The 13,976-nt window shown below is 37.2% G+C and overlaps 4 protein-coding genes across 6 annotated transcripts; 2 read left to right on the forward strand and 2 right to left on the reverse strand.

The window, feature by feature from the left end:
- The first annotated feature begins 222 nt into the window (after positions 1-222).
- LOC119693807 (eukaryotic translation initiation factor 4H) lies at positions 223-4,716 on the forward strand. 3 transcript variants are annotated; one of them, XM_038118376.2, is made up of 6 exons: positions 223-377; positions 683-806; positions 1,039-1,220; positions 2,037-2,212; positions 3,002-3,244; positions 3,801-4,716. In XM_038118376.2, the coding sequence occupies exons 1-6, from the start codon at positions 328-330 to the stop codon at positions 3,944-3,946; spliced, it is 921 nt and encodes a 306-aa protein (XP_037974304.2). In that variant the 5' UTR covers positions 223-327; the 3' UTR covers positions 3,947-4,716. The 3 variants fall into 3 exon arrangements, with proteins under 3 accessions (XP_037974304.2, XP_037974306.2, XP_037974305.2); XM_038118378.2 differs by having other exon boundaries at positions 2,037-2,155; XM_038118377.2 differs by lacking the exon at positions 223-377 and adding an exon at positions 390-550.
- A 274-nt stretch (positions 4,717-4,990) lies between these two features.
- On the reverse strand, positions 4,991-5,896 carry LOC119693870 (elongator complex protein 5). Its single transcript, XM_048626234.1, has 2 exons — positions 5,755-5,896; positions 4,991-5,624 (listed from the first exon to the last, which is right to left on the reverse strand). Exon 2 carries the CDS (start codon positions 5,548-5,550, stop codon positions 5,047-5,049), a length of 504 nt encoding a protein of 167 aa, XP_048482191.1. The 5' UTR covers positions 5,551-5,624; positions 5,755-5,896; the 3' UTR covers positions 4,991-5,046.
- A 1,573-nt stretch (positions 5,897-7,469) lies between these two features.
- LOC119693820 (NAD-dependent protein deacylase Sirt4) lies at positions 7,470-8,999 on the forward strand. The gene is made up of 5 exons (XM_038118485.2): positions 7,470-7,567; positions 7,673-7,879; positions 7,973-8,163; positions 8,276-8,503; positions 8,582-8,999. Exons 2-5 carry the CDS (start codon positions 7,711-7,713, stop codon positions 8,906-8,908), a joined length of 915 nt encoding a protein of 304 aa, XP_037974413.1. The 5' UTR covers positions 7,470-7,567; positions 7,673-7,710; the 3' UTR covers positions 8,909-8,999.
- LOC119693819 (serine/threonine-protein phosphatase 4 catalytic subunit) lies at positions 8,995-13,845 on the reverse strand. The gene is made up of 7 exons (XM_038118483.2): positions 13,699-13,845; positions 13,436-13,610; positions 12,962-13,114; positions 12,531-12,649; positions 12,025-12,206; positions 11,184-11,373; positions 8,995-10,589 (listed from the first exon to the last, which is right to left on the reverse strand). The coding sequence occupies exons 2-7, from the start codon at positions 13,583-13,585 to the stop codon at positions 10,460-10,462; spliced, it is 924 nt and encodes a 307-aa protein (XP_037974411.1). The 5' UTR covers positions 13,586-13,610; positions 13,699-13,845; the 3' UTR covers positions 8,995-10,459.
- Between the last annotated feature and the right edge of the window lie 131 nt (positions 13,846-13,976).

Raw genomic sequence — 13,976 nt, forward strand, 5'->3', positions numbered from 1 at the left:
ATACTAAACCGCCCGTTCTTTACACTAGTAGTCTAGTATAGTGACAATGTCAGTCGCATGTTTGTGAACAGCTTTATGGCAACCATAGACTATAATGTTTTATTATACTAATATTGCCAGAATATTAATAAAAATTCTACCCTTACACAATTTTTAAACTTTTTCCGCCCATTGAATAATACATAAAAGTAAAATTATATTCAGCTAATTAAAATTATAATTTTTATATACTTTGGAATGATGCATGATATATAAATTAAATAATTAGGAAAAATTAAAAAAATAATGGCCGCTTCAAGAAATTAATGTGCGCGCGCTCAGTGTTCCATGTTTCTAAACATGGCAGGTCGAAGTGGATTTGATGATGGTAATCCGAGGTATTTATCAAATTATCTCTTACTAAGTGCGTTTTACTTGTAATTTTAAAGCCAATTAATTTAGTTATCCTAGAAAAATCGAGTCCGGGGTTGTATTTCAATAATTTCTTCGGCAAATTCACTTGTTTTGACAGTGCTCTCGAATACGATAAAAGTGTTGAATTCTTGAAAATGTGTGTATTAGCGTGATTTATCCATAGTTATTTTACATCTTACATGTTTCTGCAACAACCTAATTGCAAGAAATACACCAAGGTAAGATTTTTTTAGGTTAGAACGTATTATGACCGTGATGATGGTTTCAGGGATTTTGGTGGTGGAAGGAGGACGGCCGGCGGCCGGCAGCTCCCCTCGGAGCCCCCATACAAGGCATACGTCGGTAATTTACCCGGAGGTCTCATTCAAGGCGATATTAACAGAATTTTCCCTGTAAGTATTAATTTCACTTTTCATTAAAAGCTTTCCAAATAGTATTCATCTGCTACCAAGCGTAACTCTGCATACTTAAAGATTGAATTACCAATAGTGTTATACACAGTATTGAATAGTTAAGGGATAGTGTTAAAGACATACAATATTTTAATATGAAAGGGCAAAATACTACTATCCCTGTACTGTAATATTACTGAAACTAACCATGCAATTTTCTCTTATCTTTCAGAATCTAACTATTAAAAATGTAAGATTAGTAATGGACAGAGAAACTGACAAGTTCAAAGGATTTTGCTATGTGGAGTTTGAATATCTTGAAGATTTGATAAAGGCAATTGAAATGAACGGAATTATAAATGTAGAAGGTCAATTTATTAAAATTGATGTTGCTGAAGAAAAACGAAATGACAGGTAAGCTTTTTAAATAAAGTTTCATTCACCTTTGGTCTAACTAATGGCCAAACAGCTACTTATGGTCACTAAAGACCAATTACATGTTATAGTGACTATAAAAAAAAACCTTTTGTAAGCCAAAGCATGGATCAAGAAACAAGCTGTTAACCACTCCATTCTAAAAGCTTTCCAAAATAAGGAGATAAAATTGTAAAATTATGAATGTCTATTTTACAAACTATTCTCCTATCCTATCCAATGAAACTATGATGGTTGTATTCATTGACTAGGTACAATATGAGAAGGTACTAATCCTTTTCTAGATGTTAGCACCACAATATCTGATTGGCAATTCAAGCATACAGATATACTTCCCATATCTATTTTATTTTCATTGCACCTAGCATTGGTTTAGTTTACCATCTTAGAAGGAAATAATAAATCTCAATAATGAAACAAATCAGTTAAATTCCAACCTGCTAATGTAAATTATTCCCATATGAATGTACCTATGTCAGCCTCTTTCATATTGGTTGCAAGTATTAAACTGGAACTAAACAGTGATAGAACATGAATATCAATTAATCATTGCTGCAAAATTTTGCAAGGTTTATGGTTCTACATGTTGATTCTCTCAATCAACAGTTTGAAACTCAAATCTCCTTTTTAGAATCCTCCCTTACTTTCTGCTCCCTGAACCGTCTGCAGGTAGAATGGTAGAATATGCCTTTAGCATTAAGTCCTCCTGATTATATGCCATTACTTTTGTAAGTTTGTGCAATAATAGTATTAGTAATAACAATAAGACTAACCATATACCTTCATAACTTACAGAGGCGGCGGCGGTTTCGACCGAGGCCGGCGCGACGGTGGCGGTGGTCGCGACGCGGGACGCGGCGGCGGTGGCGGCGGGGGCGGGGGCTTCCGCCGGGACAGCAACGCCTCGCGGGGCGGTACGTACGACCACCACGACTCCCAAGACCGCCGCCAGCCAGGCGGGTTCACTCATGGTAACATCTCACCCTTCTAACATTTCATTTAGCTTAAGATATTTATACTAATAAATAAATACACATTTTGCTGACTGCCACTTTTACAAGCAGCTTAATGAGGTGATTTTATGGATATTACTTTGAATAGTTAACAGTCGATAATATCACCTACTCTATTCACACCCCCACAGAACACCCCTCCCAGATAGAATCATACAGAATTTAGTGTACAAAAAGTCTCCAAAAAGTGTATCAAGGCCAATATCATAATTAAAGTAGCAAAGATGCACTGCGTTTCACACGTGGAAGGCGCCCTAGGATAATATAATGATGATTACTACTAGCTTTAGTAAAGCACAAGATTTTACTGTTTTGTTATACACATACATCTCACTTTTGCCTTGAAAAATCCTTATAAATTTTTCATGTTAGGTAATTAATATCTTCAGTATTATCTGAATGTACACAAATAGACTTTCTTATCTTGTCATATTACGCGATTAAATCTTGGCTTAACATTGGCACCTTTATGAAAGAAATTTCATACAAAAAATATATCTGCATGATGCAGTAAATGGGTTTTGTGAGTCATTTATTAATTGTTGTGTGTTTTTATGATTAATATTGAACTGAACTGATATGAAATCTCATCTGTAAATACAGAAATGAGTTTAGTATACTCCTGCACCCTGCACAAGCAAATACTAAAACTAATACTCTACCTTTCATCTCCTTCAACACTATCTATTTGGGTACAATATAAACTTTTAAAATACGACGGTGTAAACAAATGACAATCGTCCACAGAGCGCGAGCGCGGCGGCGCGCCGGGCCCGGGCGAGCGGTGGGGCGGCGGCGGCGGCGGGGGCGGGGGCGAGGGCGGGCGCGGCTCGCGGGGCGGCTCGGAGGAGCCCCGCGGGGGCGGCGAGTGGGGCCGCATGGGGCGCACGGCGCGCGACCGCGAGCCCCGCCCCGCGCCCGGCGGCGGCCCGGGTGGCGCCCCCCCCAGGCGCGGCGGGAACTTCGAAGATATGCCGAGTTCGCGGCCTGGTAAGTAGCGTTATGAGTCTAGAAGCTATTACCTCTTGGGATTTGGGTTACATTTCGCTATGTTTATAATAATAATAATAATATCCATTTATTTCAGGCATCAATGGCCCATAGTATAAAATACACAAATACATTTTAAAATAAATCAAACAATATTAATATATACTCTAGAAACTTATAAAAACTAAAATTAACTAAACTCTAGCACTATTATCAGGGGGTTTAATAGTCTGTTTGGCCTCCCTGTATCGGCGGAACACTATCCCCGCAGGCCAGAAGTTTTTATCCAGCAGAACCTTCTGCTTCTTTATGACACTCAGGCGGTTCCCACACTGCCTCGCGGCACATCACACTGCATATTGCGTGTATACGTTTCCCAATGTTGCTTGTAAGTATAGAAAACGCATCTACGTGTGTTTATACAAATTACGCAACAAGCTGTCACGTGATGCGAGGCCAGTGTGAGAACCGCTCCGTGCGATCAATTCACCTAAAGTAGTTAAGCTTTAGGCGTGAATGTTAGTAGTTTTTGACAGTATTTCTCCTTATCCCGCAGACACGACGGGCAGACCAAAGCTGAAGCTGGCGCCGCGCACGGTGAAGGACCCGGTGAACGCGCTGGCGTCCACGTCGCAGGCCTCGTCCATATTCGGCGGCGCGCGGCCGAGGGAGGAGCGCCTCAAGGAGATCAGCAAGGACTAGACCCCACACTTACCACATACTCTACTCCCTGTACCAGTGAGCGACGCGCGGCCGCCGCACCCCCCAATACACCCCTGTACATGGACTCTTCGATTTGTTAGGTTACGTGGTTGTAAATCATTTTTATCATATATTTTGTTAGCTTTATTTTGTGTATTGATTGATGAGCTTATTATTGTTTATCGACTGCCCGCTTGTTATTTGAGCGGCGCGGTCTCGCTTGAGGGTTCACAGTATTTAAATTGCTAGTTCTCGTCTCACTCCCCCCGTAAATATTGCAGTTGTAGGCTTGTGTGTAAATGAATTCCGCTTTGCATAATACATAATATAATTAAATGTCCGGTTCGATATTATTAATAACATTACATATTTCTGAGAAGAAATTTGATTTTTTTTTGTTCATATTTGTGTTATTTTATAACAAAAAATATAAAAATCTAATAAAAATAATTATTTTGTTTATTATAATAGTAATAATGTCGCCGTTGTGTATCAGATTTGCTGATGTAATGTTTCTCTTGTTTAGTGTTTAGATCCGGAAAATTAATAATTGAACTGATAATTATGGAACATAATTTAAGAGTTGATTATGTGGTGATGTAATTACGGTTTTCATTAATAAAAATCTAACTTCCACGTATTTGGATTTCTACTTTAATAATACATAATAGTTATTGTGTAATTTCAATAATTATGTGGTAAGTAAATTAAGAAAAAAATCGCAAAAATGTAATGGAAAATAGAAAAATAAAAAAAATCTTTGTAATTGAGGGTTTGTATGAATAAGCCTAACCTTCTGCTACCTATCCAACAATATCCTACATAGCCCATCATTTGTGCACTTTCAATTATTTTGCCATAGCTGACTGAAGTGAAGACATGAAAAATATACAAAATAAATAAAGTGCTAAAAGCTATGTGATTATACTGTGATTAGGAAAGAACTTTAAATGCACATTTATCAGTTAAACTGGAGACTCAGGTTCTTAATTCAGGTATATATATCTTGTATTAATAAAGGAATATGTCGAAAGAAAATGAAAATAACTTAGATAGGTATTTATATTCTTATAAATATATTTACAATTAGTTTTAAACTATTAGATGTCAAGATCTTCATCAGGGTCCTCCTCATCCCAGTCGTCCACAGCATCTGGCTCATAGAACACCTTGCCCTCTCCTTCATTGATCTTGCTCATGTATGGCAGCTTCAGTTTATACTTCTCAAGTTTCTCCGATTGGTCCATTTCTATCTTGAAAGTGGTGAGATTGCTTGGTGAAGGTCTAGCTGGCTCATCCTCACATTTTTTACTTTCTTTTATGATTGGAATGGATTTTAATGTTCTAGTTTTGTTATCATATGATAATAATTCTTCACTTCTGTAAAATTTGCCAGATTTTCTAATAACTATTGAAATTTTGGAGTGGTTTTCTGAATTGTAAGAAATTATTGCATTGGCAATGTGGTTTAAGTGGACCTGAAGTTTGGACGAATGTGTGAGACAGTCTTTGTGGAGAATAGCGATAAGTTGTCCAACATTAGGATCTCTTTGCAACTTAATCAGGTATTTCAAGCATGCTTTCCATCCTAAAGCCAGGACCATTTGGTTCACTGAATCTATAACCACAGAACATTTAGTACTTGTGTATTTATCATAGGATTCGGGCTGGAACTGCTCTGAAATATTAAGGCTTGTTTTATTCCTAAAAACTTCCTTCCATTTATGAACTGGCTGTTCATAACTGAACAAGTGCAAAGTGGAATTTTCATCTGAAACTATTTCCAAGAGCAGCGGTAGAATATTTACTGTAAATTCATCTTCTATAAGTAGAAAAGGAGCTGTTTTTACTTTTAGTAAGCTCATTCTATGAAATTCTAATAAGTACAATGAGTTCAAAATAGCTTTTTGAGGTTAACTTTTTTCTAATTTTGCCATCTATACCTAAGTTGTCATTGTCAATGTCAAATTGTGCAATGTGCCACCGTGCATAATCTGCGTATTTCAGTCATTTCCTCGGAATAGTAACAGGCTCACGTTTTTCTTTTTCGGAAACTAGAGTTTATATACTGAACTCCAAGGACTTTGTATTTGTATACAAAGTCCTTGCTAAACTCCGATAGGAATATCACAGGGTGGTGGTGGTTTTGAAAGTCTCTCGGTTGGTGGAAAACTAACTGTTCTCAAAGGTGGAGAACAGTTATGATAATAATAATAAAGTTATAAGAAAGAACATATCGATATCGGCGGTAGTCTCGTGTAACGAGTACGAGTAACCACCTTGTGGAGTTATGGAGTCACTCACTGCCATAGATCTCACTGCCCACTGCTGGGGAAGGTGGTGGTGTGGTGTCCGATGCGTGTATCAGAATAATAATGAGATCGCGCATAGCATAATCACAGATCTCATTTATCATTCATTCGTTCAATGATTTCGATGACATTTGATACCCCATTTACACTCTCGCACGAGTGGCGAGGCGAGCGACAAGGCGAGGGGCGAGGCGCGAGTGTGAACAGACGCTCGTGGCTCGCCTCCTCGCTCGCCTCGCCACTCGCGGCGCTCGCGTCCGGAGCGGTTTTTGGGGCACGAGTCAAAGGAGCTCGCGTCGAGCTCGCGTCGCACGCGAGCGGGTGTTTACACTCTCGCGTCCGCTTCATTCTGGCTTCTACATCGTGCCGCGCAGGTTGTGTTCGTCGTCGTATAATTATAACGTAGTGTTTTTTCCTCAGTTGTATAATGGATTGGTCGCAAGACGAAACATTTAATTTCATATAAGTAAATATTTCAATAAAATAATAATAATAAAAAAACACTAAAACGTAAGAAATAAAAGCAGTACTTACCTGCTTAGATATATTAGTACTGTCACATAGAATAGGTCTAAACCATGTCTAAACCTTAAATTATTTCTTACGTTTTACTGGTTTATTGAAGTCGTTTTTTTATAATTATTTTATTTTATTACTTATTTATACTTAGTTTATTTGCAATAATTGACAAACAAAATTAAGAAGCAAATGATACCTATAAGTCCTACTAGTCAGTAGTAAACACGAAGTAGTTGCTATATACCTACCGTTGAGGAATTCCCTTGACTACCTTCCGTTTCCATCATCAGATCAGCTCAAGGTCACCATCATATTTTTTTTAATGTTAAAAATATAGGTAAGTACCTATGTACTTTCTAAATTTCATTAACTACAATCGGTTAATAGGTACCCAAAATGGAAATTCATAGCCTGTTTTTAACCCTTTACCCACCCTTGGAGGTGGAATCAAAATTTGAAAAAAATGGGACCACATGGGATCTCAACCCAATACATAAAAAAAAGAATTTTCAAAATCGGTCCATAAACGGCGAAGTAATCGGTGATCATACATAAATTCTTTATTGTTGCGGCTAAAACTTCGACGTCCTCCATCGTTGCTAGCTCAAAGACAACTGAACTCTGCACGAGAGTGTAAACACCCACTCGCGTCACACGCGAGTGGGTGTTTACATTCGCGCCTCCGCACGAGTGACGAGGCGAGCGAGGAGGCGAGGGCCGAGGCGAGAGTGTAAATGGGGTATGACAGACAGCTGTAAGGAAGGCCGAGCGAGTTTTTTGGACATTTTTGGTCCGTGTTTGTACTGTTTGTGTAACTTGTGGTTGAAAATAATAATAAAAACGCAGTTTACATAAACTGTTTCACGTACACGTACTTGTTTCTGTTATATTTCAGGCAAAGTAAAATAACACAGCCGAATTACTTCTAATACAATGTTTAAACAATGCGCAAAATTACATTTTAGTGTTATTTCTAATCAAGTGATTTATGTACCTAAACACAAGCCCCCAGACCCCAATGACTTCTATAACCTCAAGAACTTCTTGACGAAACATCAGCAATTATTGGTTCTCACAGGTGCTGGTATTTCAACGGAATCTGGTAAGCAAATCAAACGAAACCTTAAAGTAAAAACAGCACCCTTCACAAACCTAATTATAGTTCTGATAATTGACAAATTATAAAATGTTCTAGGGATCCCTGATTACAGGTCTGAAGAAGTTGGTCTTTACGCTAGAAGCAACCATAAACCCATACAGTACCAAGAGTTTATTAAGTATCCAAAAGTGAGACAGAGGTATTGGGCCAGGAACTTTGTTGGGTGGCCAAGATTCAGTAACATTCAACCAAGTGCAACCCACCATGCTGTGAGACAGTTAGAGATGGTAATTATACTTCTTTCATTAGCAAATTTGTAATAGGTCTAAGTTTAAAATAGCAACACAATTATTAATTATGTAAGTGTAGCTATGTTGTATTTTGAGTAATTATTTGCAGGCTGGAAAAGTGACAACAGTGGTCACTCAAAATGTTGACCATCTCCATCAAAAGGCTGGCTCCAAGAACGTGATTGAGTTACATGGCAGTGGCTACCTCGTGAAGTGCCTCAGCTGTCCGTATGAGGTGGACCGATTCACTCTACAGGACACACTGATGGAGAGGAATCCAGACATGAAGGGCAGTTTCAGTATGATCAGACCAGATGGAGATGTAGAGCTTTCAAAGGTATCTTGGAAATTATTTTTCTCCTGTCTTTTCATATTCACATGCAATATATTTCTAATCAAATTTATTTAATTCTAGGAGGAAGTTGATAAATTCAGAGTGCCACTTTGCCCCAAGTGTGAAGGGGCTATGAAACCTGATATTATTTTCTTTGGTGACAATGTTCCAAAGGCAAGGGTAGAGCAGATAAGAAAACAAGTGAGCAACAGTGAAGCAATACTTGTTCTTGGGTCTAGCCTGACTGTATATTCTAGTTATAGAATAATTTTACAAGCCAAAGAAGAAAACAAAGAGGTGGCCATTTTAAACATAGGACCCACTCGAGCTGATGACATTGCTGACATGAAAGTCTCCACCAAATGTGGTGATATACTACCAGAGCTGTGTAATTCAATATGTTCATAATATTTGATACATACAAACCAATGAAAAAACCTATGTGATATTACATACCTCAACTAATTTTGTGTAGATAAATAAAAGATCTTATGTTTGATTCTCTTATTTCATTTTTAATGATTGATGTAAAATTAGGTAATACAAAAGAATTTAAGACAAGTAGTTACAATAAAATTTTGGCAAATTTTGTGCAAATCTACAGACATACTTTGTATTTAAAGGTGTTTTAGCTAATGGCTAGGTTATTTTAATTACAAAAAAATGTCTGGGTTGCTTTATTTTTGGGTAGGTAAGTACTAAAACTAGTTAAATTATGGCTTTAAAAATGAGAGTTTACAGGAATGGATTAAAATATAATATGCATTACATGAAAGTCAAAATGCACGGGGGTACTATACTTACAAATTCAATATTGCCATAGAAAAGTGGAGTGGGTACAGACATACCAATTTATTTTACTGAGACACCCCAAAACCTACAAATGGTTAGTCATTCACTAGGTGATGGAGTCTTATAACGCACGAGTTTATGATGAAGAGGAAATGTAGCTAAAACATTAAGATTAAAAAATAAATACCTACTGATGTTTGTTTTTTACAAAACGGGAATTGTTCAATACAGTCGCTATGAGATCTCTCACACTAGTAAAACACTATAACGACAGAGTAGTTTATTATCATTATTATGTAACAAATCTCTACAAAATCAGTTTATTGTTATTCGGCAGTGACTTTATCCTGTCTGAATTAGCATTACAAAAACACCTATCTTCCTTTACCTAACATGACCTAACTAAGGAAACTAAATCATTTCTTAAATTATTACATTTATTCATTGTTCATCACATAATTATGTACTGTTCATGCCATATCTGCTGGGAGATGATAACCATCAAGTAAATGGCAAAGTAAACCTTATTGCCATTTAACATATTGAATAGCAATATGAAATATTTGAAATGGCCGTAGGCTTGACGGTAATGTAGAATGGAAATCATATTGTTCAGGAAGATATTATATTTGAATTGTTTGACTATGTATGTATTTTTTGTGGCATGAACAATACATTCTATTCAGAATTGCCGTTGTACAGGAATCTCAATTGAGGTGAGGGATATGGATTCCAACATAACCAACTACATTCTGAATCATTCTTAATATTATAGAAGAAAATTATAACTTAATGCTTTCAATAGTACAGTTTTACCAAAAGCTGTTAACTCAAATAGATTATTTTGTATTTGCTGCTTCCGCATATTTGATAAGATGAAAACAGAGGAGTATCTGGAGACAGATATAGGCACTACGTTTTTCATTGCTTACAAATACTGTTCCTTAAGTACTGCTAGTTCTTAGCAAGTACTTTGTACACTATCCCGCCGCCGCAAATACAAAATAACCACTAAAACAGCCGCATCCCGGGGGTTTCCACAGATCGGCCACACTTACCAGTCTTAAGATCACATTAAAAATTATGTCCACATTGAAATGTTTTGTCACTACAATAAAAACCGTAATACTAGATTCTCTCGTCCTCAATTGTCTATCGTAAGCAACATTATAAGAAGTAGTCGGCTTGAGGTTTCTTGGAGGGGACTCCCCGGGACTCCTGCGGCGCCGCCTCGAATATCGTGAACTCTCGCTGCAGGTTCTCGTTCAGCTCCAGTATGGCTGCCACGTTTCCGCACCTGCAATTTCAATACTCTGATGTAATTGAGAGTGGGCGTTTCCAGATACAACAATTGGGAAGTTACCAATTTTATAAATTGCTCTTGAGACTTTTCAATGTCAAGGAGTGCAATCTGCATTCCGAAGTTCGGTTAGGTTTTTAGTAAAATTATTGTATATACTTCAAGATGGCAAGTTAAAACGGATTGAGCTAGTAGGTGGATAGTTTGTTCACCAATGGCTTAGTGTTGAATTTTACATATCAATAGAGAAAGAAATAAGTTTGTATAAAATTATACAGGGTTATTTGCAAGTAGACCGGATCCTTTCAGGAGGTGATAGAGGAAGGCATTTCCAGTTGATTGAACCCTATAATGCATTATCAGAAACTTAACCATTTCTAAGATATTTCATATTCAAGTTTTTTTTTAATTTTTGCCAAAACTTTATGTTTAAAACCGAAAATTTAAAAAAATTCATTATAAAAATAGCAATTATTTTTTTGGTTGTTTTGCATTAGTAACACCTTTATAAATTAATACCGCTACAGTAGCTAATCAAGGCTCCTTCAATACACCCCTACAGTAGCCAAAGAACACAAAAATAACGCCCACCTGTAACAGTAATTAGGCGCCGACCATACAGTCAAGACCGTCTCGTTGAAGTGCCACTTGTACCCCTCCATGACGAGCTGGTGCGCGCGGCAGATCATGTCGATGTCGTTGGACACGTTGAACTGCGCCACCACGTCCGAGCCGAACAGGTAGCCGGCGCCGCGCGGCGACACGCCCCAGCCTTGCGTGTCTGGAACCGGAAAAAGAGGTGAGAAAGAGAAGGAAGACGGGACCGAACAGCTAACCATAGTCTAGACTAGAATGGAAAAAAGGTAACAAAATTCTTGAAGAACGCCTATTATGCACATTTATTATTAACTAGCTATTCCCGCGCGCTTCGCTTCGCCTTAAAAAGTTTTCCCGTGGGAATTCCGGGATAAAAAGTAGCCTATGTTTTTTCCCAGGGTCTAGACCGTATGTATACCAAATTTCATTTAAATCCGTTCAGTAGTTTTGGCGTGAAAGAGTAACAGACAGACAGACAGACACAGTTACTTTCGCATTTATAATATTAGTAAGAATAGATAGCCATGATATCTAGAACTGAAAAAAAGTAATAAAATTCTAGAAGAAGGTTAGAAAGCAGGGTGATTTTCTTCGCTACACTCAGCATCCATCCTAAGCTATTCAAGATTATATATCTTGTAGCCTATTATACATATAGAGATTTCCAGTACAAATGGAGTATGATAGAGATAAATTTTCAGTTGCCATATCTTATGTCATAAAAGAAGTATGCAGATATTTGTTTGCTGGCCTTTGGTCTTAAGTTTGTATTGTATCAAACTAGATGCAGGGTAACATAGACTAATTCAAGATCATTGTCTATGATGATGGTTACCTTCAGGGTCGCTCCACAGCAGGTCGCACATGGGTCCGTCGTGAGGCACCTCCTGCTTGCGGTCGATGGTGCGGATCTGGTCCAGGGTCTGTATGGACGGGCTGAGGCCGCCGTGCACGCAGAATATTCGCCCATCGATGATAGCCGACAGCGAGAGGTAGTCGAAGATTTCTGTGCAGTATCTGAAGATAAAGGACAAACAATGTAAGAATGATAATTAAGAACATTAAAACCCTTCTGATATGAAGGTACTTGGCAATATCTTTTAATGACCTTAAATAATAATAAAATAAATAATCTTTACAATCAGTTTACAGAGACAAAACATATACTTAAATATATATTAATAAGATGAAAATCATGACCCAAGATTCTCTAATACATAATTATTACAAAGGCTTCCATATAAACTGACCTTCATTATATTTATGTTTCAAATTAAGTCGAAAATATTAGGTAGTTATAATACATTAGTTTATTTTAGAGTGAAACAAAATAGATCATACCTCCATACAGTGATTGATCCATATTTCCTGAGACACTCATCATAGAAGCCATATACTTGTGTGATCTGGCGGGATTCATGGTTCCCCCGGATGAGTGTGATGCGGTCTGGGTATCGCACCTGGGACAAGCAACTGATTAATATAACGGTAAGTTTGTAGTAGTAAATTGCCAACTTTAAAGCTTTAAATTTCAAACTGTAGCTGAAATATGCATAACAGATTTACAGGCTGATTTTAGTAATAATTTGCTTTTATTATTACATCATAATATTACATAATGCAGGGGAGCTTTAAAATTACAAATATTTTTTTTAATAGTTTTTTCTAGCAGGAAAAAAAACTGGTAAATGCTATGGATAAACCAAAAGATAACTTGTATGAATCATTAAATTATATAAGAGGAAATTAATTTAGCTTAGAAACAAAGTCACCTTTAAGGCCAGTAGCAACAGGAAAGTCTCCACTGAATAGAATCCTCGGTCTACAAAATCACCCATGAATAAGTAATTGGTCTCCGGCACATCCCCACCCACTTTGAACAACTCCTTCAGATCATAGAACTGACCGTGAATATCACCACAAACCTGCAATTATACAAAAAAACTTGATATTAATATTCATCCATCATGTCATGTGAGAAAGTTTAGATCTACAAAATTAAAATGTAGGTATAATTTGGGTATTCTGCTGAAATGATTACAGAGTATTTATATTTGTTTAGTTGTGTTGTGTGTATAAGAGCGGTAAGTTTGTAAGTAGGCTGATTCAAAATGTTGTACAACTAGACAATGACTCAGAGGACAATGGTCTTGTTATATTGAAGGTTATAAAGTCGATCTATGTTATTCGGCATAATATACCGTAATAATTAAAGGAGATGAGGTGACACAGTGACGAGTACGTACAGTTACAGGTGAGTCGACGCGTTGGACGTTGCTTTCTTCCACAAGAATCTCCCGGGCCTTAGCACACAGTGCCTTGACCTCGGCCTCCATAATAATTTCGCATCTTTTCAATTGCTCAATTTGACGGTCCAAATCACTCGTATCTGACATTTTTCAGCGTTTGAATGAAAACAATCTGAAAATAAACCAAAATAATAATAGGACATACAAAACGTGTACATTATTGAGACGCTTCCAGGTTATTGTTAATGACTGATACTTACTGGTAGTTTCAATTATATAAAAAATACTATCTACAACGGTAACTTAGCCTAAATATTTTAGTAATTTTACAAACTAAGTCTACAATTTAGTATTTTTCATAAATCTATCACACACAACACAATCAAGCCGCCATTACAAATACGTTTGAAATAGTTTGAATGATGAAAAAAAATCAACGACACACAGAACAAACAATAATATGAGCTAAGGTTAGTCGCAAACTTTGAGAATCTTCTTCATTCGATTAAAGTTAGGCCCCAAGGTGAACATTAATCCT

The sequence above is a fragment of the Plutella xylostella genome, chromosome 16 (genome assembly GCF_932276165.1).
Source record: "Plutella xylostella chromosome 16, ilPluXylo3.1, whole genome shotgun sequence".
In the NCBI taxonomy this organism is placed as follows: Eukaryota; Metazoa; Arthropoda; class Insecta; order Lepidoptera; family Plutellidae; genus Plutella; species Plutella xylostella.